Below are 27,214 nucleotides of genomic sequence, written 5' to 3' on the forward strand. Positions count from 1 at the left end.
TGTGTGTGTGTGTGTGTGTGTGTGTGTGTGTGTGTGTGTGTGTGTGTATGTGGTGCTCAAGCGCGTGCTCAGTAGGGGGAGGAGATGCATTAGCAGGGAGTCAAAATGACTTTTCACCTGCCAGTTGAATGAGCTGGTTTCAGTGCCCAGCACGGCTAGGTCAAACTGGAAATTTCAAATGCTGCTACTAGATTACAGGATCCAGAAATCCCAAGGGAAAGCATAAGCAGGAATCACACTACTATGGGATTTTGATCTGTCAAAGGAAAAACGGGGAGGGATGATGGGGAGGGGCGCAGGGCGGGGAGTGTTGGGGGACAAATGAGGAGGGAGGGCAGATGGCAAAAGGGCAGGGAGGCAGGAAAAAAGCAGGAGTGTGAGCTATTGGGCGACCTAATAATACAAGTCAGCCAGTTCAGACACCTGCATTGGTTGCCTGGTTCTTGGCAAAGCCGAGCTGGAAGGAATGATCAGGCTGGAGTTACAAGCTCAACATTACGGACACAGAAAATGCCAATATGTGCACAACTGGTGAGGAATCAAAGCAGAGGGGAGAGAATATTTTAGAAGGTGGAGGAGGGGGATAGAAAGGAGGGGGAAATAGGTGGGGACCCAGGGTGCTTGCCGCTTCTGCTCTGTGAGCAAAGGGCTTTTATCACGAGAACGGCAGCAGCTGAAGTAGACACGCCAAACACTGGCACGGCTTTCAGAGGGAAAAGAACACGGTCCATTTGAATCCTCTCTGTTTCTTGTCTCTCCCTCTCCCTCTTCCCCCCTCCCCCTGCCATCTTTCTCTCTCTTTTTCTTTTCACAGATAACCAGCCTGAGCCATGCAGTCTTTTCGAGAAAGGTGTGGTTTCCATGGCAAGCAGCAGAACTACCAGCAGACTTCACAAGATTCATCACGCCTGGAGAATTACAGGCATCAGAGCCAGGCAGGGCTGAGCTGCGAGAGGCAGAGGCTGCTGGCCAAAGAGTACTACAGTCAGCAGCCTTACCCGGCTTATGACAGCACCGCGTCAGCGGCCGCCGATAAATACCACCGAGGGAATAAGCCCATTCCTGGCCAGCAGCCACTCCAGGGGAGACCGACCTTTTCCAGTTACAACGTCCAGGAAAACAGTCCCTACCCAGCCCGGTACTCGGGAGAGGAGAGCCTGCAGACGTGGGGAGCCCAGCAGCAGGCCCTCGCAGGAGGGGTAGCCAAGTATGAAGAGAACTTGATGAAAAAGACAGTCGTGCCCTCCGGAAGCCGCCAGTACCAGGAGCAGAGCACTCAGCTGCCCTTCCGGACTCACTCCCTGCACCTCCAGCAGCAGCAGCAACAGCAGCAGCAGCAGCAACAGCAGCAGCAGCAACAGCAGCAGCAGCAGCAGCAGCTGCAACAGCAGCAGCAGCAGCTGCAGCAGCTGCAGCAGCAGCAGCAGAACCCCCTGACGTACCCCAAGCTCCAAAGGCAGAAGATCCAAAATGACATCGCCCCCATGGCCTTTCCCCAGGGCTCTCACTTCCCCCAGCATTCCCAGTCCTTCCCTACTTCCTCCACCTTCTCTTCGGCTGTCCAAGGGGGGAATCAAGGAGCCCACTCCTTTAAGAGTTGCACTGCCCCATCCAGCCAGCCCCATGAAAGGTCCCTGGCTAGCAACGCCAACCTGACTCCGGGGCAAAGGGTACAAAGCCTGCACAGCTACCAGTCAGGCAGGATCAGCTACGACCAGCAGCAGCAGCAGCAGCAGCAGCAGCAGCAGCAGCAGCAACAGCAGCAGCAGGCTCTCCAGGGCAGACACCATGCCCAAGAAACGCTTCATTACCAGAACATAGCCAAATACCAACATTACAATCAGCAAGGGCAGAGCTACTGCCAGCCAGACACCCCAGTGAGGACCCCTGAGCAGTACTACCAGACCTTCAGTCCCAGTTCCAGCCATTCCCCGGCACGGTCCATGGGCCGCTCTCCGTCTTATAGCTCGACTCCGTCCCCACTGATGCCCAACCTGGAGAACTTCCAATACAGCCAGCAGACACTCAGCACAGGCGCCTTCCCTGCCAGCATCACAGATCACAGCCACTTCATGCCCCTCCTGAACCCTTCCCCCACAGACGGGACAAGCTCGGTGGATGCTCAAGCGGTGAACTGCAAGAATTTACAGAAGGAGAAAATCCCTGAGAACCTGCTCTCAGACCTCAGCTTGCAGAGCCTGACTGCTCTGACCTCGCAAGTGGAGAATATTTCCAATACTGTGCAGCAACTTCTGATGTCCAAATCTACTGTTCCCCAGAAGAAGGGCATTAAGAACCTGGTTCCCAGGACCCCAGAGCAGCTCAAAGGTCAGCACTGCAGTCCAGAGAGTGGCAGCTATTCTGCGGAACCTGTGGGCACCCCTCTGTCAGAGCCTCTTAGCAGCACCCCACAGTCCATTCATGCGGAAGCCCAGGAGGCAGACTACCTGAGCGGGTCAGAAGACCACCTGGAAAGGACCTTCCTGTATTGTAACCAGACCCGGAATAGCCCTGCCAGGGTCAACAGCAACTCCAAGGCCAAGCCTGAGTCAGTCTCCACCTGCTCGGTGACCTCCCCCGATGATATGTCCACCAAGTCTGATGACTCCTTCCAGAGCCTCCATAGCAGTCTGCCCCTCGACACCTTTACCAAGTTTGTGGCCAGCGACCGGGAATGTCCCCGTCTGCTGCTCAGTGCCCTGTCCCAGGAAGAGCTGGCTTCGGAGATCATCGTGTTACAGGAGGCCATCGGTGAAAAGGCTGATAAAGGCTGGAGTGAGTCTCCTGTCCTGACTAAGGACCCCAGCAAGTCCTCCTTCTCTCTAGAGAACCACAACACCTGCCTAGACCCTGTGGGCAAGAACGCCTGGTCCCACCCTGCCGAGGCAGAAACCCTGCCCGATCCCCTCCACATCAACAAAGGCAACAGTACCAAGGACTTCAGCGAGGAGCTGTTTGAGGATCCCCCTGTGGGGTTCACCATGCCCGAAACCAAGAAATTACCCTGCTCTCTTCCATATGGTCCCAAACCGAATCTCCCAGATGCTCCGTCTAACTCTGGGACGGCTGCTTTTGGCTGCTTTCCCGATACGACCGCTGACTCGGTGGGTTCTGGTGATAATGCAAACCCGTTTGCTTGGCCAGAGGAGAACTTGGGGGATGCCTGTCCCAGATGGGGTCTACACCCCACAGAGCTTCCTAAGGGACTGGGTCGAGGGAAGCCTCCCGAGGGAGCTAGCAAAGAGAAAACAAATGATACGGTTTGTATGGGCTTCCCCGAGGGAGAGCCAGCAAGTGAGAAGGAGGCAAGAGATTTCAAGCAGGAGGAGGTCAGAGAAGTGAAGGAGGAGGACGACATCCTGGGGTGCCAGGAGGCCAGCAAAGCTGATCGATGGCTGGAGGACAGCAGGCACTGCTGCCCGGCTGGTGACTTCAGTGACATCTCCTTGCTGCCCTCCGCGGACAGGAAAGACCTGGAGGCGGAAGAGTACTCCTCCCTTTGCGAGCTCCTGGCCAGCCCCGAGCAAAGACCTGTTCTGCAGGATCCATCTCCCCCAAAGACCCCACTGATCTGCACCAAGGAGGAGCCCGACGAGTCTCTCAGCCCAAAGGCCAACTGGGTTTCTCCCTGCCGCCTCTCCGGGGACTCGGTCATCCTGCTGGGTCCGGCTGTGGGTACAGAGTCCAAGGTGAAGAGCTGGTTTGAGTCATCTCTGTCCCACATGAAGCCGGAGGAAGGGACAACCGAGAATGAGAGTGCGCCTCCTGAGAATCTGACCCCTAGTGCCCCTCTGCCTGGGAAGTTGAACAAGCCCGCGTTGCCCGAAAACACTTTGGCCAAGAAAGGGCCGCTGCCCCGAGGGAAGAGCCTGAGGAGCCGGCGGGTACAGAGAGGGCTGCCAGAGGGAGAAGAGTCTGGCTGCAAAGCCCCAGATCTGCCTAAGGACCTTTCACTGCCAGAGCCCTGCACGGGACAGCCCCAGGGGCACACCGAAGGGGCCGGCGCCCCTGGCCAGCTGGGTCCTGCCGGGAGGGTCGTGGCCGAAGGGCTGCCCAGGATGTGTACCCGCTCCTTCACCGCCCTCAATGAGCCCCGAACCCCCGGCTCCCACCCACCGAGCCTAACCGGGGCATCCTCCCAACCTGAGAAGCTGGGGACGAAACAGAGGGCCAGTTTCAAGTCTGGGAAGAGAGCAGGAAAACTGTCCCCTAAGGTGGCTTCTAGCCCCAGTGACCCTGCAGCTTTGCCAGTGCCCAGCCTAGCCCAAGAGAACAGCTCCATGGGGCCCAAGATGAAGGAGACTGAGTCCCCAGATACCCCAGCAAAGGACCAGAGGTCCATGATCCTCCGGTCTCGGACCAAAGCCCAGGAGCTCTTTCACCCCAAGCGGAGGAGGCCTGCGGAAGGGAGGCTGCCAAACTGCAAAACTGCCAAGAAACTCATTTCTAATAACCACCTACCACCCAGCTTCAAGATGCCTGGCAGTGCCCAGAAAGAGGGGAAAGCAAACCGGAGGGTGAAGCTCCCCAAACCTGCACCTAGCGTGGGAGGCAAGCTGCCCGAGCGCCAGCTGCACTCGCTGAAGAGGAAGTCCACCTTCATGTCCCCAATTCCAGCAAAGAAGAGGAATCTGATTCTCCGCAGTGGAGGCAGCCCCGGGAACATCAAGGAGGAGAAGGCCGAGGCTTCCCCCAGCCTCTTCAAGAGGATCTCCAGCCCCAAAAAAGCGAAGTCCACCAAGGGCACCTGTGAGCCCGCCCTGAAAGCCCCTCCTCCAGAGACCCCCAACGTCTGCATCAAAATCACTTCTCGAGCTGCCTTCCAGGGAGCTATGAAGACCAAGGTCCTGCCTCCCCGCAAGGGCAGAGGCCTGAAGTTGGAAGCCATCGTGCAGAAGATCACCTCTCCCAGCCTGAAGAAGTTTGCATGCAAAACAGCCACGGCGGCAGCGGCGGCTGCGGCAGCGGCCGCAGCGGCGGCGGCAGCGGCCGCGGCAGTGGTGGCTCCAACCCACAGTAATCCTCTGAGCCCTTCCCTCCCCGAGAAGGAGAGGGCCCTAAAGAAGGCCGGTGCCAGCCCGGCTGGGGGAGAACCGAGGCCCTTAAACCCGGGCATGGCTCAAAAGCCTCCCGCGGCCCCCGGAGCAGAGCAATTATGCAGAAATTCCAACAACAGATCCTTAAAAGGAAAACTAATGAACAGTAAGAAACTGTCCTCTGACTGTTTCAAGGGTGAGGCCTGCTCATCTCCAGAGACACCGCAGCAGCAGGAGGGGCAGCCGCAGCACGGCAGCGGCGGCGGCGTGGATGCTGCAAAAAGTCTCGGCCTGGTGACCAAGAAGAGGAGCCGTAAGGGGAAGGCAGCAGCCCTGGGCCTGGCCAGGCTCCCCCTGGAGAAGCGAGCCCATCTGGCGCCAGGCCTGCTCTTGGCCTCCAGGGAGAGGGCGGCCGTGGGGGGTGCCCTGGCCGACAGCGGGGAGGACGGGGAAGGGGGAGGAGGGAAGAAGCCCAGCTTGGAGGACAAAGGCCTCAGCTCAGAGCCCCCCGAGGGCAGGGCCTCCCAGCCACAGACCAGGGCCCAGAAGCAGCCCGCCGGCCAGGCCAGCTACAACGGCGGCTACTCCAAACGGCAGCGCAAACGGCTCACTCGAGGCAAGGCCAAGAACGTGGCTTCCCAGTGCAAGAGCCGGGCCAAAAGGCGAAGGCAGCAGCAGCATGCTCCCCCCTTGGATCCTGCTGAACCTGAGATCCGACTCAAGTATATTTCCTGCAAAAGGCTTCGGACTGATAGCAGAGCCCCACCCTTCTCCCCCTATGTGAGGGTGGAGAAGAAGGATGAGTTCACTACCACCTGTACTGTGGTCAACTCCCCTGGGGAAGAGCCCAAGCCCCGAAAGGAGAAGCCTTCCTCCTCTTCCTCCTCCTCCTCCTCCTCCTCCTCTTCCTCCTCCTCTTCCTCTTCCTCTTCCTCTTCCTCTGCTGCCTCTCCTACCACCTCCTCCTCTGCCCTAGCCACCCTCCCAGGGGGGGCCTCCCTGCAGGCCCGAGCTGTGCTGCCCCTCTCATCCACAATGCACCTGGGGCCTGTGGTTTCCAAAACCCTGAGTGCGGCCTGCCTGGTCTGCTGTCTCTGCCAAAACCCTGCCAACTACAAAGACCTAGGGGACCTCTGTGGGCCCTACTACCCTGAGGACTGCCTGCCCAAAAAGAAGTCCAGACTCAAGGAGAAAGTCAGGGCAGAGGGACCAGGGGAGGAGGCCGCACCCCCCCTGGAGAGAACACTCAGAGGTCTGGAGAGCCACTGCTTGGCTGCCAGTGGCCCTGGGAAGCCACCCAGGCTGGATGTCACTGCTGACTCGACAAAGCAGAGCACTCTGAGGTCAAGTTCCCGAGGCCTCTACAGGAAGCTCCAGAGCTGCTACTGCTGTGACGAGCAGAGGACCGAAGACGAGGAGGCCACCTCTATGGCCACCACTCCGGCCGACAAGCCAAGGAAGCATGAATGCAGCAAGAGCGAGGCCCCACCGCCGCCGCCGCCGCCGCCAGAGGTGAATGGAGACACGCAGGAGCACTGGGTGCATGAGGGTTGTGCCATATGGACTGCTGGTGTTTACCTGGTGGCCGGGAAGCTGTTTGGTCTGCAGGAGGCGATGAAGACGGCTGCAGATGTGGTAAGACTACCTCCCTGGGGTGGAGCATGGAGGGAGCTGTGGGGACTGGGTGCTGGGAGCGTAGGTCCTGACCCAGCTGAGCGAGCACTTCCCCTGGTTTGGGGCCTCACCTTCCCTGTATATAGTAAGCACAGGGATGAAGGCAGCAGAAGGGAATAAGCATTTATTAAGCACCTACTACCCGCCGGGCACCGAACAAACATTATCTCACTTGAAGATAAGAAGACACCTCCCTAGTACTCAGAAGGATGCCTTGGGAAGCCCTGATACACCACTAGAAAATTCTCCTGGCCAATTGTAAAGGGTGTTGTTCTCCTGATCAAACCCAACACGCAGCGTTAACTAGTTCCTTAACTTGGGTTGGGGAATAGGGGAATGATGTCTGTTAAGGGGAGGGAAGAAAGTGAAGAGGGCTGACGTTAGCATCTGAAGGAAGCCAGACCTTAAAAGTAGTGGAGGGATGAAGGTAGGTCCAGACCCACCAGATTCAGGATATATCCCTCCAAGCATCTCCAGAGAGTCTTAGGATTTCCTACCCAGACTGTGACATTGGCTTCTGAAAGAGAAATCCCCAAGCATTTCTCTTGCTGGGGGAATCCTGCTCCCCTGTAAGGCTTTCCCATTCCCATCACTGTGCCCTTTGCCCAGACTTGGGGTGCAGCCTTGTTGTGGGAGCCTGGGACTGAGTCATTCACAGACCATGGGTTCTTGTTCTGCCTTTGACTCAGCCTGTGTTGGGTGTTTCCTTGTCCCAGTTCACTTAGAACCAAAGACTTTTAAAACTAGAGGGAAGTAGCTCATACAGCCCGATCTCCTCATTTTACAGAGAAAGAAATTGAAGCTCAGAGTAGGGAAATGGCTTGCCCAACTGATATCACACAGCTAATTAAATCCACATTGCTTTATGTTCTCCCAATTTTCTTTCTTCTTGCAACATTACATACTTTCTCCTGCCTTGGTTTGCCTCATCTTTAAAATAAAAATAACCAGATTGCACTCCCTAATCCCCCACCCCACTCTACTTCTACCCAGCATCAGGGAGCTTTGAGAAAATCTTCTATGTCTGAAATGATAGGAATCAAGCACTGAGTGTAAGACAATCTAGGTAGACCACAGTGACGTCTGAGGACCCTTCTTGTCCACCATGATCAGACGACGGAGATATTGATATAACAGGAGGGGGTCGCATAAATGAGGTCCTACTCTTTTATTGTAATAGCCATTAAAGGGCCAGTCAAAATTAATGCTGTCATGGCACCAAAGATAAGGCCAGAGGGAAAATATGAGTCACCTTGGTTTTGTTGCAACATGTACTGTTCCGTATAACTTAGACCCTCTCAGGATCAGCATCCAACTCCCCCACATCCTACTGAGGCGCCCTGAGAATGTTGGGCCAGCTGCTCAGCTGAAGGACAGGCACTAGTGTATTTGTGGAAGAGGCTGACGTGACTGTCTCTATTATATTTTGGTCTGTAGGTGGCCTGGGCTTGTCTGTGAGTTAGCCGAAGGGAGGAACTTGGTTTTCAGGCCAAATAGAGTTAAGAAACATTTCCTGCCTTATTCATGACGAGAGAAAGAAAGAGGTGATTGGGTTCTTATGTAGCCAACCCAGTCCTTCCCTTCTCTTGTCAATTATTCAGTTTAGAAAAAAAAAATTTTTGTCAAATGCCTGCCATGTGCATTTCTATTCTAGGAGGTATGAGATATATGAAATTGAATGAGGCTCAGCCTTTCTCTTCAAGGAGTTTGCAGTCTAATTAGGGAAAGAAGGCATGGGCAGAGGCATGGAGGTGGGCGAGCCAAAGGCATATTTAAGGGACAGTCCCCCCAACTCGTCCTCTTCTCATGTTCCTCACCTCTTATTTGTTTGTTCGTTTCTACTTCTACACTTCTTGCCCGCTATCTTTTTCATATTTGATCTTGCCTTTGGTTTCTTCCCTCTGTGGAAATTAAGATGAGAGGACTTTCCCGCCTCCCCATAGTTTCAGAGCTGGCCTGCTTTCCTACCCAATGTCAGATGCTGCCCCCTGTTCTTTCTCCCCAGCTGAAGTGGGAGTCAAGAACAGGTGCAAATGAGCACTTTTCCTTCCTGTTTTCTGGCTTGCCCTCATTCCCCAAAAGAAAGACCTGGTGCTCCCTCTGAGCTGGGGATGCCGCGGGGGGGAGGGAGCGAGCGAGCAGGTCAAGAACAGCATCTCTGCAGGAACTTAACTTAATCTTAACTTCGTGTTAAGATGCCAAGAGGGTGCTTACCTGTGAACCAGCTCTCCCCCCACTGAACCAGTGTCATCCCTCCAGGTGGCTTGGGCAGGATCTAAGAAACCTGCAGAGCAGCAAAGCCTGGTTCAGTCTCAGCTGACAGAGACACGGGCAGGCGATGGTTGGCAGAACATACCCCGGTTCCAGTTTTTGCCCCAGCATCTATTTTTATTCCATGAATTATCTTTCCCAAGGAGCCACTTTCAGTGACTATCCTGAACCCACTGCCTTTCCCCCTTCTCCTCTTTGGAAAGGAGGAGCTGGGTGCAAACCTGTCCCATGCTAAAGGACTCAATCCTGCCCTTGCTTTTTCATGTCCTGGGACATATGCAAGGACAGTAGCACACCATCTACCTTTCAGAAATGCCTGAAAGATTGGCTCCCAGAAAAGTTTGCTGATTCTGTTGGGCAGGTGGGCATCTGCTTTGGAGCCTGGGGCTCACTTTGCCTTTTATGTACTTTTCTGAGGAGGAAGATGTCACAGAATAGGGCATTGTCATCTTTTCCCAGTGACTGGTAGAGTTCAGATGAACCACCCAAGAGTGGTCTTTGTCAAAGCCCACACCCCCAAGATGGCATCTCTTCCCACAGTCCAGCACTTAGCAGTTCATGTGCACAGCAGAGTTTTACTACAGCAAGTGGGGGCAATCTTGATGTTCATTCTACATGTAGTAATAGAATTGCAGAGTATTAGAACTAGAAGATATCCTGGAGAATATTTCAAGGTCGTAGATTTTAAGCTGGAAAGACCCTTAGAGATCTAGTCTAGCCCTTCTCTTCCATTTTAAAAATGAAGAGACCAGCCCAGAGACATTAAGTGAGTGGCCTGAGGTCACACAGGTAGCTAAGTGGCAAAGCAGGATTTGAACTCATTCCAGATCTGGCCCTCATTCCACTGGACCACCTAGCCCCTCACTGGACACATGAAGTAAAGTGACTTGGCCAGAGTCACAGAGTGAATTAGTGGCTGAGCTAGGATTAGAACCCACATCCCTTGCTTCTCAATCTAGCCCTTTCCCCACCATTTCACATTTCACTGTCTGTAGTGGAATTCCATCTAAAATGCAGCCTCACATTGATACTCTACTCTTTGCAGAAGTGTAAAGCACTGAAGACAGCCCATCCAGCCCTAAGATCTTTTAGGCTATTGGGCTCTGACAAATGAGGTTACAGTTCTTGGTGGATTCACCTTTCTCCACCACCCCCCCCCCCCCAAGCCCCTTTTGGTATCTAGGGGAGTGAGGTCCTTTCATGATTGGGCCCTGGGTTTACCCTCATTGGGTTCTGGTCCAAACTGTTGTCCCAACAAATCAGCCCCCTCACCTCAATAGGGTCAGCTGGTACCCCACTGGCACCACCCCATCTCATATATACATGGATGGATATATATATTTTACATCCACCCTCACCAGCTAGTACTTTGCAGGAAGGCCCTGTTCACTGTACTTTGCAATAGTGAATCCTAGATATCTGTTCTATTCTTGTTCCTATGTCATTTTCCCTCCCCACGAACACACTCACTTGGATAGAGTACACTTTATCCCATTACATTATCTTCATTCAGGGATTTTTTCCCCCACAATATACATTTGAATGCTAAAGGCATAAAGGCAACTTTCAGTTTGCCCTGGGCAACCCTCATACACATCACATTTGCAGTGTTAACACAGACATTTTGTCTTCATGATCAACCCTTAATTCAAAATCATTTTTTAGAGAGGGGGCATTTTGCCACTGGATACAGGAACAGTGGCTTTAGACCCTTGGGAATGATGCATTCTGGCCTGACCTCTTGAATATGGGTCTGGACAGCTTGGGGAAATCAGCCCACTCAGATTTGGGGCCATTATCATGAAGGAGGAGACAGAATCCAGCCAAGAGCTCCATCTAGGCAACAGAACTGATTGTGGCTGCTCTCTAGCTAATTCCCAATTAGATACCCTATTCCTTCCCAATGACGCAGGCTGTGTTCCAGACAGTGTCGGGAGATGGGAGAAGGCACACAGAGGGGAGAGAGAGAGATTAATGCCCCAGAGACATACGTCAGGTGGACAGCCATCCAGATGTATGAGTAAGCAGCCCCAGGATAGGGAGATGCTTCCCTGGCAGTTAGCCATCTCTGTCCTGGGAGGGAATGGGATGAGGAGGTGGGGGCAAATGGCCTTTGTCCTTCCTCTGGACACCAACAAGAGCTCTCTGTCTCTTGATAACTAAAGGCTCCTTCAGGGAGGCACTCTTGTTCCGGCAGTAAACATCTGAGACTTGCTGCCGTTTGTTCTGAGGGCTCTGGGCCCCCGATTCATTCTCAGGGTGAAAGGGAAGGGCTGGCTTCTCCACACATCCCTGAAGGATAGGTTAGATTTGAGACGAATTGGTGCCTTCCTCGGAATCTTCCAGGACAATTTTGAAAAATCCGTAGAGGCCAGGGAAGAAACTCTTTCTCAGGAGTGAGGCATGGGGGGAAAAAAACAAAACAAAAATCTAGGCCCTGATGATTTGGGCCCAATATGTGACCCAAAGGAGAGGCCATAGAGAGTACCATGTGCTCCCCAAGGACAGCCGCCTGGTGGCTGACTGCAAGGGACCTTGTCCTGGTGGAACTTGTGAGGGGTAAGAGGGAGCTCAAGGACCTCAGCCACTTGGAAACCTTTTCCTGAAGCCTCGTCTTCTGAACTTTTGATTAATTTGGAAAGGGTTATCTCCCAGAATTGTCCATGTTTGCTTATTAAAATTATAATGGGCATTTACATAGTGTTTTAAAGATTGCAAAGTATTTTACCTTCATTATCTCATTTGAACTTTACAACCATCTTGTGAGGGAGCTTCCCACAAGCACTATTGTTCCCATTTTATAGAAGAGGAAACTGAGGCTCAGAGAAGTTAAGAGACTGTCCATGGCCATACATCTGAGTAAGTGTCAGAGGAAGGATTTGAATGCAGGTTTCACTCTGTTCATTTTGGAGAAAGAAAATATTCCAGGAAAACTAATGGCTTATCCAGAAGGACAGTCTATTTGGTTGATCCAAGTTATAGCAAGCTGATTGATCCACCAGGAAATTTGGATTTCTGAGTGCCACTGAATTCCTTATCTTTTTTCCTCTCTACTGCTTCCCTCTTTCTTGGATGTAAAGAGATGTTCCAGCTGCCAGCAAGTAGGTGCCACCCTTGGCTGCTGCCACAAAGGATGCCCCCAAACCTACCACTACGCATGTGCCAGTGACACAGGTAAGGGAGGATGGGGCCAGGACTTCTTGTTGCCCCTCTTCATACCACTCTGGGGACCATGGGAGGGTGTGTGGGTGTGGGTGTGTGGGTGGGTGTGTGTGTGTGTGTGGCTGTGGGTGTGTGTGTGTGGTGGGAGGAGAGGGAGAGGGGTAAATGGGCACCATTTCAGGTGGCCTCTCGGGCCACCCTAACCTCTTTAACCCTATAATAGCACATTGGCTTTCCTCTCCTTTCAGACATTGACTTGTTCTGATCCTACACCCTCAGAACTATTAACAAACCTAGTTCCGATTTTGACTCTTGGTTTCCCTGCCTCCTTCCCTAGCATTTTTCTATTTTAATGTCCAAGACCTTGCTCCTCCCCACAAACAACTTGTGGTCCTTGTTCTTTCCCAGGACCCTCTTGCCTTCAATCAGAGAACCTCTAAGCTGGAAGGGACCTCAGAGCCCGTTGGATTCAACCCAAACAGAACCTTAATCCTTATCATTCTTTAACCCAGTCCCACAACCTCCTCCCCTATTGTCTGATGGGATTAGAAGCTGCTCCTCCATGTAGAGTTGTGCCTCAGCAAAATCATGGAGTAGATAAAGTTAATCTTCACTCTCTTCCCTCCTTTTAACATCCATCAGTGCTCCCATCATATCCTGAATGCTCATTCTTGGTCACCTGGAAAAAAGGAGATCTGATAAACTCATCATTCCTTCCCCAGTAATTTTCATTTTAGAAGGACTAGGATTGATGAGGGAAGAGGGTTTTACTCAAAGGAATGCTACTGGTAGAAGTTAGGCATCAGCAGCATAGATGTTTTTAATCTGCTCTGCCTCCATGTAAGGTTACCCCTTTCCACCATGTGAACCATGTAAACCACAGTAAAAGCCCCCAGAAATCAAATGCAGAGCTCCAATTCCAGGCTGCCATAATCCAGCCAGCAATGGAGCACCTGTCTTCTTTATTACCTCATAAAATAAAAAAAGCAGAGCGGTTGGTCATCAGTCAAAAAGGGAGAGCCAAGAGAGAAGCAGGTTAAACCTTTTTGTAGCGGAGGAGTGTAGCTCTGGATAGCCTGGTTACATGGGCAACTTTGTTGGGATGTGTTTCCTTGTGTTTCGTGTCTCTGAGAAAAGACTTATTCTGTGGCTGTAAGCCGCTCGAGGTCTTAGACTGAGAACACACCAAAGAACCAGAGAGTTATGACTGTGTCAGAGGGTCAATGACTGCTACATCCTGGACAACATCCTGTCTGGGATTACCTGAGTCATGAGCGACTGAATCTTGGCAGTCGGTAGCCTCGGGATCCTTACACAGTGGTCAGTATGCAGCCCCCATCCTCAGGGCTCTCCCCTCCCTCCCTGGTGGAGCCTGCCAGATGAGGAATTCATCTGTCGACAAGGAAATAGGTTGACACACTTCCAACTACATTCCTTCTCAGGTGCGGGATCTTCAGAGAGTAGCAAGAAATTGCTTTCCTATTATAGAAGGTTGGGGCCTCAGGTCAGCAGAGACTCCTCAACTTCAGGTTCTTACTGAGGGATGATTATGGGAGGGATTTGATGCAAGTGGCTCCAGATGTGGCCACGAAGGAGAAGTTCCAGCACCCCCAAATGTCCATGGAACAAGTAAAGCCAGCCGGCAGCTTACTTAGGTTTCTGTCTTACACACACACCCTTCTGGAAGGGCACTGTTGGTTTTGGGGCTATGTGAATTAACAAGGGAGGTTAATTCAATTCAAGATTTATTAAGTACCTAGTATGCCTATCCGGATGGACCTGCGTTGTTCCAGTGTGGTCACTGGCTGTGAGGAAACCTTCCCATTGATGGCCTGTCAAGGCCACCGCAGATGACCTTCTTCTGTGTGATGATGTGATGGCAGCTCACGGGTGGCTCTTCTGTCTGGCATTTGCCTCTGGGTGCTGTCAGCAGTGCACTCAATTGGGGATGTTTTGGCCGTCTTCAGGAAAGAGCCTCTTCTCTTTCTTCCTACTTTGTCCTGGACTGGCTGCCAGCCCACAGGCTCCCCTTGGTGATCCTGGCTTGGAGTGTTGACGTTTTGCTGGCACGTTCCCTGGATGTTCGTGCTTATTGAGTGAATTGGGTTGCTGAGCGTGGGGTTGTCTTACGGGGTGTGTGCAAGGGGATATCCTTTGGACATTGAGGGGTGTGAGCTAGAAAATCATCACACGTACACCGTACCCCACCCTGAAAACTTTTAAAATACGAACAAAAGTAAAATGAGTTTCCACTGATCGTCAAGGATAGGCTTGAAAGAGGTCACAAAAGTGAATCCTGAAATGGGGGTATATAGAAGAGGGCAGGGGGCAGTCCCTAAGCATTGCCTTGGTAGTGGGAGGTATGAATTGAATGTCTACATAAACCTCAGGGTGCACTTTAGTAACAAATGGGGGACTCTTCCCTCTCCTTCCTCCAGCAGCTACTTCCCTAAATCACTGCCCAGAGGCTCAGGTCTCCCTAGCACCGTCATCACCCTGCTTCACCCTAAGGATGAAGTCTAGGTGACAGGAGAGAAAACTGCCAAAACTGACTTTATGATTGATGCTCCACATGCAGGATTACATCAATCCCTAGTTAATTTTAATTTGATTCATTCAAAGAAAGAGTTGTACCCACATACCATAGTGTCCCCCTCCAGACTCCAGAGGGTAGAACACTTTCCTTGGAAAGCCTCTGGAACCACAGCGTAAAGAATTTACTCCCTCTTTGCCCCAGGGCCACCTTGACCAGCCATCATCTAGAAAACAGATTCTAAAAAGGTGAAATAATCATTGACCCAGTGGAGTTGAAGGTGTCTCGTTTTTTTCCTCTTTCTTTTTTCAAATTAAAAATTTTAATGAAAAACCCCATCTTATCTCCCTCCCAATCAACACCCCCTTCCCCTTGCCCCTCCCAACTGCTCTTGAGGAAGAAAGAAAAATAAAACACTTGTTACATACGTGTACAGTCAAGCAAAACAAATTTCTGCATTGTCTGTGTCCAAAAAAAAACCCCCCAAAAGTCAGTCCGTACACCAAGCTCATTCCCTGTCTCCCTGGAGGTCAGTAGCATGTATGATCATGAGTCCTCTGGAATAATCGTTGGTTATTGGATCGAACAGGGTTCCTAAGTCTTTCAGAATGGTTCGTCTTTACACTGTTGTTGGCCTTGTATAAATTGTTCTGGCTGTGCTCACTTTGTTCTACATCAGTTCATACAAGTCTTCCCAGGTTTCTCTGAAACAAAGACTTTTTTTTTTTTGGTTGTTGTGTACATATACCCAACTCCTGTGGGAAGTGCTTTGTACCTGTGTGTGCCTTCCCAGCCAAGTCTTTGATGGAGGGTTTTTGAAAGGTTTAAAGGAGGGAATTCCAAAGGGGTTAGCAGGATTCTGGTATCCTGATGATAAGTGAACCAGGGACTAACTGATTACCTTTATGATCTTGAGCCTGCAAAAAACCTTTTTCTCGGACAAAACATGCCGCCACCCCCCACCTTGCCTTGAATGAATAAAATTAACCAGGGATTCCTGGAACAGACAGAATTGAGGAGAATAGCAAAAAGGACCTGACTCACAAAGATTTCATCATCACAAATCTAGAAAACAGTTTGGCCTAGCCCTGGTTCATTGGGAGGAGATAGTCTATTTATGTGATGTTTCCTGTGTGAAGGAGGTAGTACAAGATATTTTACAGATGAAGACCTGGGAGTCTGAGAAGCCCAGTGACACGCCTGAGCTCACACCTGGGGGGCCAGGGTGGGGGAGGAGTGAGGAAATAGGTACACGGAGGTGATGGGTCCTGAGACAGGAACTCAGACCAGAGAGAGCAGAAGAGGAAGTGACCCCAGAATAATACTTTTGGCACCCTAAAATGTTCCTGCCCTGAGGCCACTCCTAGTCCCCTTTCTTTAGTTATGGCTCTGGTTATATACCTGTAGCTAGGGTTTAGGATTACATTCTACTCCACTTGCTCTCCCTGTCTTGCTTCCTGTTGGCTCTCTTGGGCTTGTCTTCAGAACAAGGTTTGTCAGCCTTGGTTGTGTCTTGGACTCTGGCTGTCTGATGATGCTCTGGACCCCTTCTCAGAGGACTCTTGTTAAATGCGTAAAATACATTGAATAATATTGAAATACAGTTAATTAAAATATTTTAAAAGCAAGTTTACGTAGCTGAAGGTTAAGAACCCCCTGTTTTAGGGTACTAAAGTGATATGGGTTTAGTCAAACCCTTTTGGTTGAGTATCACTGAAGGCCGAAGTCTTCTATATCTGACCATATCATAATCTCTATATTTGTGTAAGTGTGAGCACTTGTGTTTGTGAGCATGGGTGTATATATAAGTGTGTGTATATGTGTACCAAAGAGAGAGAGAGAGAGACTGAGAGACACAGAGAATTGGGCCTATAAATTTTTGAAGTCCATCCTAATGCTGTTTCTTGCTTTCCATCATGGTGGTGGAAAGATTTTTGGTTTTCTGCAGAACTCAGAGCCAACCACAATTCAATACAAATAGTACCCTGCTAAAAGCTGCAGGGAAAGAAGTAAAAATAAAAATAATTATAATAATAAAACCACAAGTGACTTCGGCATCATCTCTTAGCACATTCTTACTGCCAATTGCAGGCCAATTTTTGATTTGCTGCCCTGCCTTTGACACTCTGGGACTCAAGAACATCATAAACAGTTCTGTGGAATGGTTGGTGTCAGAAGTGGGGTAATGGGATTTTTCCTTCCTTTTAAAAAAGTCAGGAAATTAAAGGCAGGTTCTTTGGGGGGACAGCATAGTCGTGGCAGATTTATCCTGGTAAACATTTCCTCTCTGCTGAAAGTGGTTCACTGTGGTACGAGCTGAGCAGTGAAACAGGAGACTTGAGGAATGCTCACTGTGGTGGGGCTAGTGTGGGGAGAAATTCAGCCTCAGTGTTTCTCCTTGCCCTGAATGTATTCATGAGAGAGAGAGAGTGTGTGTGTGTGTGTGTGTGTGTGTTTGGCTTTTCTGTCCTTTATACTCAGCCAGCCTTCACCCTAGAGTACATATGGTCAGAGCAGAGGAGGACTTCCAGAAAGCCACCTTTCAGTGACCAGTTAAGCTTGAAAGAGGGGAGTAGAAACTAGTGATGGGAAAGGAATAAGTAGGGTTCACATGGTGCCTTCAACAAAGATGAAGGCTTCTTATAGAGAAAAGGGTAGCACCTTCCTGGATGGGCCCTGCCTCAGTCTACTTCATAGTAAGAAGTACAAAACAGCAACCTTTCCCTTAGAGAAATAAGAAAAAATTTCAAGTGCCGAGGTTCTGAACCCGAATTTCAGATGCTCCATAAAATTGCTTTTAAAAATATTTTATAGCTCTTTCATTATGATTGCTTTCCCCTATGACTTTATGTATTTTTTTTTTCCATTTAAAAACATTCTTCTGAGAAGGGGTCCAGATGCTTCCCCAGATTGCCAGAGGGGTCCATGATACACAACTGGTTAAGAACCTTACGCTAATGCCACTTTATTAGGGGACTGGTGCATGCACAGAGTGCGTCAGTGGTGCAGGGAAGAGAAGAAAGGAAGATTGTCCGGTGCTCCATTCTCCTCTGCCTTCCGTTCTCTTCAGTGTTTCTCCTCGTCTCATCCCAGAGGGAGCTGGCAACCCCAGCAATCTCCTCCTCCCCTCCTCTCTAGCCTGTGTTCCCAACCAGTGAACCTCCAGAGTGAATGCTATTTGTAACCTCCGCTCTGAACGGAGAGGCCTCGAATAGCTGCAGAGCTCTTATCCAAGCAGCAGAGAGCCTGCAGCAGGCAGACCTCCCCTGGTTCAAGTCAGGGGAAAAGTCGGTTGAGGCAGGTATGAATCTGGAAGAAGCAGAGGGTGGGCGGGGGCCGGTATAAGCCACTGGGGTTTTTCCAAAATCCATTTCCCACCGGGGGTCCCTTCCTCCCCCAGACAGTGAATCAGTCTCAGCATGGTCTTTTCCTGGATCCAAATCTACACACAAGTCAGAAGGCCCCATCTGGCCTGAAGCATGCTGGGCAGGCCCCGGCCCAGGGGAGGTTAAGCTGTGAGTGGTCGGACTCCACGGCAGGTCCAGCCCGCCGTACAGCTAGATTCTTGCCCGACTCATGCTCGGCTGACTGTAAGTGCTGGGTGTCTTTTGTGAGCTTGGAATTCGTGTACAGACTGTAAACAGATGGCCCACTGGGCTTCCCAGTGGTTAGTGCTCTTTACTGATGCAAGAGAGACTTAATGTTTCCAGTCTCCAGATCCCACTTCTGTTGTCTGGGGGGAAAAGAAAAGAGAAGGAAAGCAGCCATAACTTCCTCTCCCAGGATCCGCTGGCAGTGGAGGATGGGATGTAGGGGTGGAGAGGAGAGATATGAACACCTTCTCATCCAGCTGGACTGCAAGACTGAAACACTCTGATGATTTACACACACACACACACACACACACGCACACGCACACGCACACGTGCACACACCATACATTAAATGAATCGGAAATAGGAGAAAATCCAGGGGTGGAAACTAGAAACATTATATCTGGGAAACCCTGACTTCCTCCCATGGTGAAGTCGTTTGCAATCCTGGTTTAACAATTAGCTCTCTGATGGGGTGAGGAGACTGCATAGCTGCTGAGCTCCCCTCCTGTTTCCACCACCAGGGAGGTCTCCCTTTGGCGAGCGTTGGAGGAACCTCGAGTTCTCCTGACAGTGTTTTGAAGCTTCCCTTCTACCCCGTCTCCCTCCAGCTAGTATGTTCATGGCAAATGGACATGGAAGGCTCTCCCCTCTGCCTCTCCCTCCACCCCACCCCCCTCTCTATCCCTGTTCTTACAATAGACACTTCTCTTTGCTCTTAGGTTGCATTCTAGTTGAAGAGAACTTTTCTTTGAAATGTCCTAAACATAAGGTATGTGAAATGACTTCCTCCTTTTGATTCTCCCCCCTTTGGAGATGAGGGAACACAGCACCCCCAGTTTCATCAGTGGACATGCCCTCCGGCCTCTCATACATACTCTAAATTATCTCCCCCTCCCCAGGGCTCTCCTGCCGATGACAGATGGGCCTCATTTGGCGTGCCCCTTCCCAGCCAGAACCCTGTCAAGTGGGTGGGTGTGGACGAGGGTATACTGCTCCCCTGGGCTGGAGATCAGGGGACCTCCCTAGGGTTTCACTGGCTGGGACCAGAGCTGGTTCCCAGAAAGCCCAGCTAGCTGGTCCCAAATGACCTCAGATTTACCTTCCTGCTTCAGAAATACATCCTGACCTCCCTATTTGTACTTTTCCTCAGGGGCCTTCACCCCTGGCGACTTATCCCGTATGCTTATTACCCTTCAGAAAAAGGAAAGAAAGGAAAAAAATCCTGCTTGAATTTCCTGTTCCCTCCCAGGTCCTCGGTCCTCTAGCAGTGCTTGTGCAGTGGGGGAGGGGGGTGTCCCTTGTCTGGGGGGGTGCCTGTTCCTACGTCCCGAGGAGTCCCAGCCCATCACAAGTCAGCTTTGTCTCCCAGCTCAGGCCTGTCCAGTTCTGAATGTTGACCTCATCCTGGGGACCTGTTAATTTAACCAGTGCTCAGAGATGTCTCTGCCTGTCTCATCTCCCTGCTGCAGCCACCGACAGTGTGCACATCTTATTATTTGCAATAAATCAGAGAGATCAGGGCAGGCTGACATATGATGATCATGAGTATTTCCTTATAAATCAGGCGAATCTAAGGGGAAGAAGTCTGAAGAGAAAGGGCTGGAGAGCAGGAGCGGGGGCTGGGCCTTCTTTGCAGGAGGATGCCAGGCACTGGGGAGAAAGATGGGGTGATTGCTATGTGTAACTGTCTGCAGGAACCCAGTGGGAGGTCAGACAGGAGTGGGCCAGGGAAGATGGAATATAGGGAGCACTTCATCAAGAAATAGGGTTGGGAGGGAGGGAGACCCCGGCAGGATATGAGAATTGAAGGGAGCTCTTGGATTGGGGAGGGGCTGGCTGCCCCTCAGGGAGGTCTAAAGGAGGGAGATAGCTCTCAGGCCAGGCAAATTGTTGGGTCACAGGTGGTAGCGAGGGGGGTGGGGACTCCCCTTGGGGAACCCCTCTCTGGGGCTCTTGCTGATGCTGGTTGTGACCCTGTGTGGGGCTTTTCTTCCAGAGGCAGCTGTTGTAATCCACCCTCCTGGGTCTTACCTCCTCCATCTGGACAGGAGATGGTGTCAAGCCTTGGGCCCAATTCTCACCTGGAGCTGTGACCAGGACCACCCAGATCGGCAAGGAAAAGAGGAACAGGACCCTTCCTCCCCCTTGATCTGCTGACCTAACCAGAGGCCCTTTCCTTCTGAATGTTCTCATCTGCTTATGGCTAGCGTCCCGTCCAACTCTTGGGTCTTCTCCCTGCAAAGAACCACTCCTCAGAGCTGACACAGGTTTGCTGACCAGTAGGATCCAGGCCCTGGATTTGTGGATTTGGGATCCATCAGACAAGACAGTCCCTATACCTTATCTCTACCTTGGTAGGAAAGTATTCTTAGACCTCTCTTACCAGGTAACAGTGTAGGTTGCACAGGGACAGGTGATGGAACAGGGAGTGGGGACAGGGTCTAGGAGTGGAGCAGTGAGGTTACTTTGTGTCAAACTTAGATCCTTTTCCCAACTCTCTCTTGCCCGCTCCTGACCCTACCAGCATCTGACGGGTATGGCCTGATGCTTGGATGCCTAAGAGGCCAGGTCTGACTTTGCCCATGCTCCCTGCCCAACTGCACTGCAGCCCCTGCTGAGTATGGGTCCCACCGGCCCTCGATGGAGAAATAGCCCTGGACTCTTCTTTCCTGGTAAGCTGCATCCATGTTCAGTCCTAGAGAAGTAAAGACCATTGCCAGCCGAGGGGGTGGCCAGAGGGACAGTGCAGAATTTGGAGCTAGTGGCCTAAAGGGACTGTCCACTTTTCCCTCAGTCACCTCATCCACCTGGCAGATGAAGAGGAGGGGGTGTAAAACAAGGCTGGTGTGAGCTGGACTAGAACACATGTAATTTCTAAATCCCAGAGGGGGTCCCCCATCAATTCTGTCCACATGGTACTTTCCCTTTCCTGCCCAGCATATTCTTTTTGGGTAACGGTAGAACGGATCTGGTCCACCCAGGTGCCTGCTACTATTTGGAGGAAGGTGTTTTAGTGTAAGCGGGGTTGGAAGAAGGCAACTTTTTGCATGCCCAGTGCAAACCCTGGTTATGTTAGTTTAGTTGAAGAAATGTAAAGTCCTTGGAAATCCCTGGGCTCCCAAATATAACCCAGGGGCAGAGCCCTATCCAGGTATACATGCCTGGCAGCAGGTGGAGCGAGGAGCCATTGGAAGGACCGGTGGCAGAGGAGAATCCTCTAGCCTTCAGCTTGAAGGGGTGGGGGACCTTTAGCTGGAGATGCAGCCCGAAGCTTTTACATTAATGAATCGAAGCCTCTGGAACAGCTTGTCCTAGCAGGCTGGTTTCCAGGTCTCTATAGAGCCTGGCTTGATGAAGGAGGATCCCAGCACTCCCAGGTCTTCAGCTAGGGAAGAGAATCTGTTTTTAAGTCAGTCTTTCCTAGTGAGGCTTGATCAGAGACCCTTCTCGCTCCCTGTGTGACTCGGGCAAGTCACTCTCTGACTCAGTTTCCTCATCTGTAAAGTGATGGGGTTGTACTGTGATTTTTCTAAGGTCCTTCCCAGCTCAATCCCCTGTGATTCCTTGGCCCTCCACCCTCCCCACGGAATCTGTCACTCATCTGCCTCCTCCTGATGGCATCAGACAGCAATCAGTGACTCCAGGGTCAGGAGACATAGCCAGGCCCAGGTAGAGCCTGTGTAGCTGCTTCTCCCGTGTTGGCTGTCCTAGTGATCCCTCCCTGAGGTGCCTGTTCCCCGTTTTAGCTCCCTTAATGCTGAGCTATCTGGTTTTCATGGATTTCCCGTCTTCTGCTCATGTGACTCAGCTCTTAGCCTTGCTTCTGTGTGTTGTACCCCTTCCGCTGGCAGAACCAACCCCGGGTCCAGCCCCATCCCAGACCCCCAAAGGATGGTGGGAAGAATCTGCAAAGAGAAGCTGGTCCATTTGGAATAGCTTGATCAGAATAAGGTTGGGGGTGGGGTGGGGTTTCTGTGTATATATATACACGTGTATATATATATGTACACACACACTAGTGATAATGCAACACACATTTATATATAGCTGTTCACCTTCATAGTGCTATATACGCATGTGTGTGTTTGGCTCGACAATGTATATCTGGAGTCTGTGTGTGATGGGGACTCATTCTCAGGAGAGCCAGTGGGACGGCAGACAGCTATGAACCACGCAGCCGAAAAACAGATATATCATGTGTATAAAATATATATGTACTGTTCTATATATATATGTTATATATAATGTATATATGTTTGAAACGTGCTCGCTTTTGTTTCACCACATTGGTTCCACTGCAAGCAGCAACCTCAGTCCTTAGGTCTCCTGTCCAACACCCCCTCCCTCCTAAATCCTCTCCCTAGGATGCCCTCCCCTGCACAGGAGCTGGGCCTTTAGAGGGGAAGCTGGCATAGTGTAACGGAGACCCCCCCAAAAATAGCCCAGTCAGGAAGCCCAGACAAGCAAGTCCCTGCCTATTGCATCTGTCTGTCTGTCTGTCTGTGGTCCTCTGCTCCGTTTATCACCTCCACTTAGCTAGGTCAGGTCCCTGCCTGCCCAGGTAACCTGGCTGACAAGCTCACTTTGGACTCTGGAGATGGCCTTCCAGGGCCACTGGGGGGCGCCTCACTTAGCTCCCAACTGTCTTAGTGGCATCATGTACATATGACTGTAAAATGGTAAACCGTGTGTATTATATATTGCCTCATTATATAGTGTATATATATGTATACATATACATATATATAATATATATGAAGACTGTAAATGTTAAGACTAGTGTTCTTATTAGTATATTGCTTCACACTGAAGATTGTGTGTTAACGAGCTGTTTCTAAAAGATGTTTATTTTCCTTAAGAGTAAAAAAAAGAAAAAAAAACAGGTCATTGCATTAAAAAAAAAACCGTCAATAAAGATACAACAATTGTTTTGGAAGTCTTCGGGCATGGAGTTGTGGCCTCTAACCTCTCTCCTCCCTTCTTCCTGATAGAAAGATGGTGGAAGGAAGAGTTGGGGGAGGGGGGGAGGGGCAACAGAGGTTAAATTTATCTCTAGTTGGTAAGGCCCAGAGACCAGGAGTACCAGCACATTGAGAACCAAGGACGACACATGTCACGCAGTTGGCAGGCGGTAGGGGAGAAAGGCACATTGCCGCCTCTTCCCATTTCTAGAAGGCATCCATGGTAGAACTCATGGGGGCCCATTGCCCCAGTGTGATCTTGTCCCACTGTGATCCCAAGTCCCTTCTGGCTTCTGTAGCCCCTGAGCCTGGGTACATGTGGGAAGAGGGTAGAAGCTGATCAAGATCCAGGACTTGGAAATGGAGAGACACCCTTCCCCCCCCCCAAGAATTCCTGTGTAGCTGGCAGGGTTTGGAGGCCCTACCCCCTAAAACCTACCCATCCAAGCACAAGAAAGATTGCTGCTACCCTGGTGTGGGGTTGAGTGCTAAGACAGGGGAGTAATCTCCCACCCCAGCCCTGCCCTGGGTTCCCTCCACAGCCCCAGCAACCTTTGGTCACTCAAGGCCAGAACCATCCCTACCATCCAGTACCGATGGACCGTAGGAAGCTCTTCTGATAATACCCAGCCCACCACCAAGGTTTTCTTAGTTTCCCTCACACAGTGAAGTTCTCTTGCTGCCTAACTAGAGAAGAAACTGGGAGGATTTAGGGGCAAAAGGCTAGCTTTCCAGGTCTATGCTGGTTTAGCCTTTGGTACAGGAGGAGATATATATTCCACATTGCTGGGGTAGGGGTCTCAGGGAAGGGGACACAAAGCTGCAGGAACTATGAGAGACCCTTGCCAATTCCTCTGTTTCCCCACTCACCCAGGACTCAGGCAATAATTATTCCCTCCCTTCCTCTGTTCTGCTCTGTGCTGTTGGGTTTCCTGCCTGCCCTATAAAGATATCCCGAGGACACTGAAATTCAGAAGTCTCCTGGGGTGCATCCCTCTTCCTTGGGGTCTGGATGTTTTTTTGAAGTACTGGGGAAGGTTGAATGGATGCAGGAGTCTTCTCTGACTCACATTAACCCACTTACAGGAGTCCAGATTAGTCCAAAAACAACAGACTGGAAGGGACCATTGAGATGACCTAGACCAGCCCCTTCACTTTACAGATGAGGAAGCTGAGGCCCACGGAGATATGTCTAAGACTGATGTAGCCAGTGAGTGACGAAACCCAGGTCTAATGACTGCCATCCTAGGGCCCTTTCCACTACGGGGCATAGTCTTACTCAAAAATTGAACCCAAATTATAAATAATTTCTCCTTTTAATTTTCTGTACAAAACTCTTCTCACACTATGAAAATAAAAGTTTGCAAAGGAAAAAAGTAGTACAGGTGTCTCCCAAGACTTTAGGGAGGCTAGTGCAGTGGCGAGGAGATGCAGTGACAATATATACATATGTACAGGGTCAGCCACACAGCCCTGAACCTGCTCCCTCCTCTTCTTCCAGTAGTGTGACCCTCGGGGGGCTGCTGACTAGAGCCCAAAGTGGCCTGAGAGCAGGGACCCACCTCCCCTCCTAAAAAGACCAGAGAAATCTGGAGGGCAACCCCAACCCCTGGTTGTAAGGGTGTACAGGGGTAAGCTCCTCTTGGGGAGAATGGAGTGGGGGGGGCATGGAAGAAAGAGAGTCGGAGGCTGAGAGGGCCACCAGCCCTATCATTATTTTGGCATGTGAGAGGACACCCAGAGAACACTGGAGAGGGCAAACAGACCTATGGACAGCAGGAGCTCTTCTCCTACATGAAGGGCCTTTTCTTCAAGCCTCCCTCTGCTCCTGGTGGTCAAGGACATCTGCTCCAGGACAACTGATTTCCCCTCCCCCAAAAAGTCAATTCAGAAAGGGGAAGGGGGTGTGGGACACGATACAGTATTTGGTTCCATGGAGATTTTAAGCAGCCATTTGGAGTGGCGCCTGTGATTTTATCGACATAGGAAACTTCCAGAGGCCATGGAGAATTGCCTAGAGCACTGAGCCAGGATCTATCAAAGGTAGCACTTGAACCTAAGTCTTCCTGGCTTTGAGACCAGTTCTCGCTCCACTGAATATGGGCCTTGCCTGAGGGGGTACCTACATAGCCCTTGCAATCTCCCAAGGGACCACCAGAGGTCAGCAGCATCTCATCCAACAATCTTGCTGCTTCCCATGATGGGATGGAGGGCAGGCCAGTAAGTCCTTTGGGAAAACCACCACCACCACCACCTCCTCTCTTTCCCCAGCCTTTCACCTGCACCCCCGCCTTACTCGCTATCTGAGGGTTGATTACCAAAGAAAAGGCAAAGTTCTCATTAGCCTTGGCCCATTAAACACAATAAATCACAGGCATCAAATTACCCAGTGATTAGATGGGAGGGAGGGGGGAAGGGAAGGATATTGCTACAGCCTTTTCCATCGAGGGGGGAGTAAATCACCCAAACAGAATTCACACACTATTCCCCCCTCAAGGAACCCCATCGGGGTGTGTCCAGGACCTGTTTTCTTTGATAGGATCATAGAATTGGAAAGGTTATCTAGTCCAACCCCAAGAAAATTGGGGCTCAGAGGGTCAGGGTTGGGATTTGAACCTTGATCCTGACTCTAAATCTGGTTTTTTCTCCCATTATACTCCATGGCTTCTCAAGGTTAGGGGTGGGGAAAGGCAGTTTTGAATGATAAAGAGTCTGGTGTCATGCTGGCTCCTCTTGGTATCAGGCTGGTGGATGGGGAGAGGCTTCCAGGTCTGTGACTGAGGAAGAGAAGGGAAAGAGGTCACCTTGCCCACCATCTTCCATGTCCTGCTATTTCTCTGGAACCCAAGTTACCAGGGGCCTTGGTGACATTGCCATGACAACAAGGTTCTAAGTCCTAGTCCCTGACTAGGACCCAAGCAAGCAGAGAGGTCTCCCAGGGTGGTCCTGGATGGTTGAAAGTTTCAGGGGGGGTCTGGGTGGTCTGGGACAGAGTCATCTGGCTGGGGTTCTGGAGAGGCTGAGAGGCCCAGCTACCCAGAGGTAACGGTGGTGCCGCTGCCCAGCCTGATAATCATCTGCTGGCAGTCATGCAGCATCCTCTTGTCTCCTAGCTTCTCCAGGGTTCGGGCCGCCTCAGCCAGCATTCCCACTCGTTGGCCCGGTGCTGACAGGAAGGTTGGGGGCAGATAGCAGCAGGCAAGCAGCAGGGCCTCTGCATGTTCTCTCTGAGTGGGCCGAGTCTCCAGCTCACCTGCTGCAGGGGAAGGAGGAGGGATCAGAGTGACACCTGGGCTTGGGACTGGGGATCTAGGATCGGCAGACAGCAGGGTGCAACATCCTACCCTGTCACCAGCAGAGTACATACCTCCCCCCACACACACACCTATTTTTCCTGTATTCAGCCTCACAGTGCACTTTAAACATATTGTACACAAAAAGGGTATGGGACCTGAACACTGACAAAATATAATATTCCTGAGTTCAAATCTGGTCTCAGACATTTTCTAACTGTATGGCCCTGGGCAAGTCACTTCACCCTGTTTGCCTCCGTTTCCTCATCTGGAAAATGAGCTAGAAAAGGAAGTGGCAAACCACTCCAGTATCTTTGCCAAGAAAACCCCAAATGGGATCACAAAGAGTTGAATACAACTGAAACGACTCAACAACAATGACACATAATATTCCCACAATAGCACCCTGGTCTCACTAATGGTAACTTTTACTAGAAGAGTGTTAAGGGACGTTTAGGTGAGATTCCCAAGTTAGGACATGAGTACAGGAAAGGGAAAAAAGCATTTATTAAATGCCCACTAGGCATTGTGCCAAGTTCTTTTACAAATATAATCTCAATTTGAGCCTCACAACAACCTTGGTTGTTTTTATCATCATTTTACAGATGAGGAAACTGAGGCAGACAGAAGTTAAGGAACTTGCCCAGGGTCATACAGTTAGTAAATGTCCGTGGCTGGATTTGAATTC

General features: G+C 50.9%; 2 protein-coding genes across 14 annotated transcripts in view; one reads left to right on the forward strand and one right to left on the reverse strand.

Annotated features, from left to right (window-relative positions):
* Positions 1–23,178, forward strand: part of RAI1 (retinoic acid induced 1) — a 309,205-nt gene extending 286,027 nt beyond the window's left edge. For 7 of the 9 annotated variants that reach the window (XM_027874447.1, XM_027874446.1, XM_027874448.1 and 4 more), the window contains 4 exons: positions 815–6,671; positions 12,062–12,155; positions 18,992–19,041; positions 20,269–23,178. In XM_027874447.1, the coding sequence (XP_027730248.1) occupies positions 831–6,671; positions 12,062–12,155; positions 18,992–19,041; positions 20,269–20,283 (6,000 nt within the window). In that variant the 5' untranslated portion in view covers positions 815–830 and the 3' untranslated portion in view covers positions 20,284–23,178. Of the gene's footprint in view, positions 1–421; positions 532–814; positions 6,672–12,061; positions 12,156–18,991; positions 19,042–20,268 lie in introns of those variants that run through there. The other 2 variants (XR_003570211.1, XM_027874451.1) reach the window with 2 other exon arrangements.
* A 1,352-nt stretch (positions 23,179–24,530) lies between these two features.
* Positions 24,531–27,214, reverse strand: part of SREBF1 (sterol regulatory element binding transcription factor 1) — a 58,691-nt gene continuing 56,007 nt past the window's right edge. For 4 of the 5 annotated variants that reach the window (XM_027874454.1, XM_027874456.1, XM_027874458.1 and 1 more), the window contains one exon: positions 24,531–26,489. In XM_027874454.1, the coding sequence (XP_027730255.1) occupies positions 26,266–26,489 (224 nt within the window). In that variant the 3' untranslated portion in view covers positions 24,531–26,265. The remainder of the gene's footprint in view (positions 26,490–27,214) is intronic. The other variant, XM_027874455.1, reaches the window with a different exon arrangement.

This window comes from Vombatus ursinus, unplaced genomic scaffold, assembly GCF_900497805.2.
Source record: "Vombatus ursinus unplaced genomic scaffold, bare-nosed wombat genome assembly UNPS02014807.1, whole genome shotgun sequence".
NCBI lineage: Eukaryota > Metazoa > Chordata > Mammalia > Diprotodontia > Vombatidae > Vombatus > Vombatus ursinus.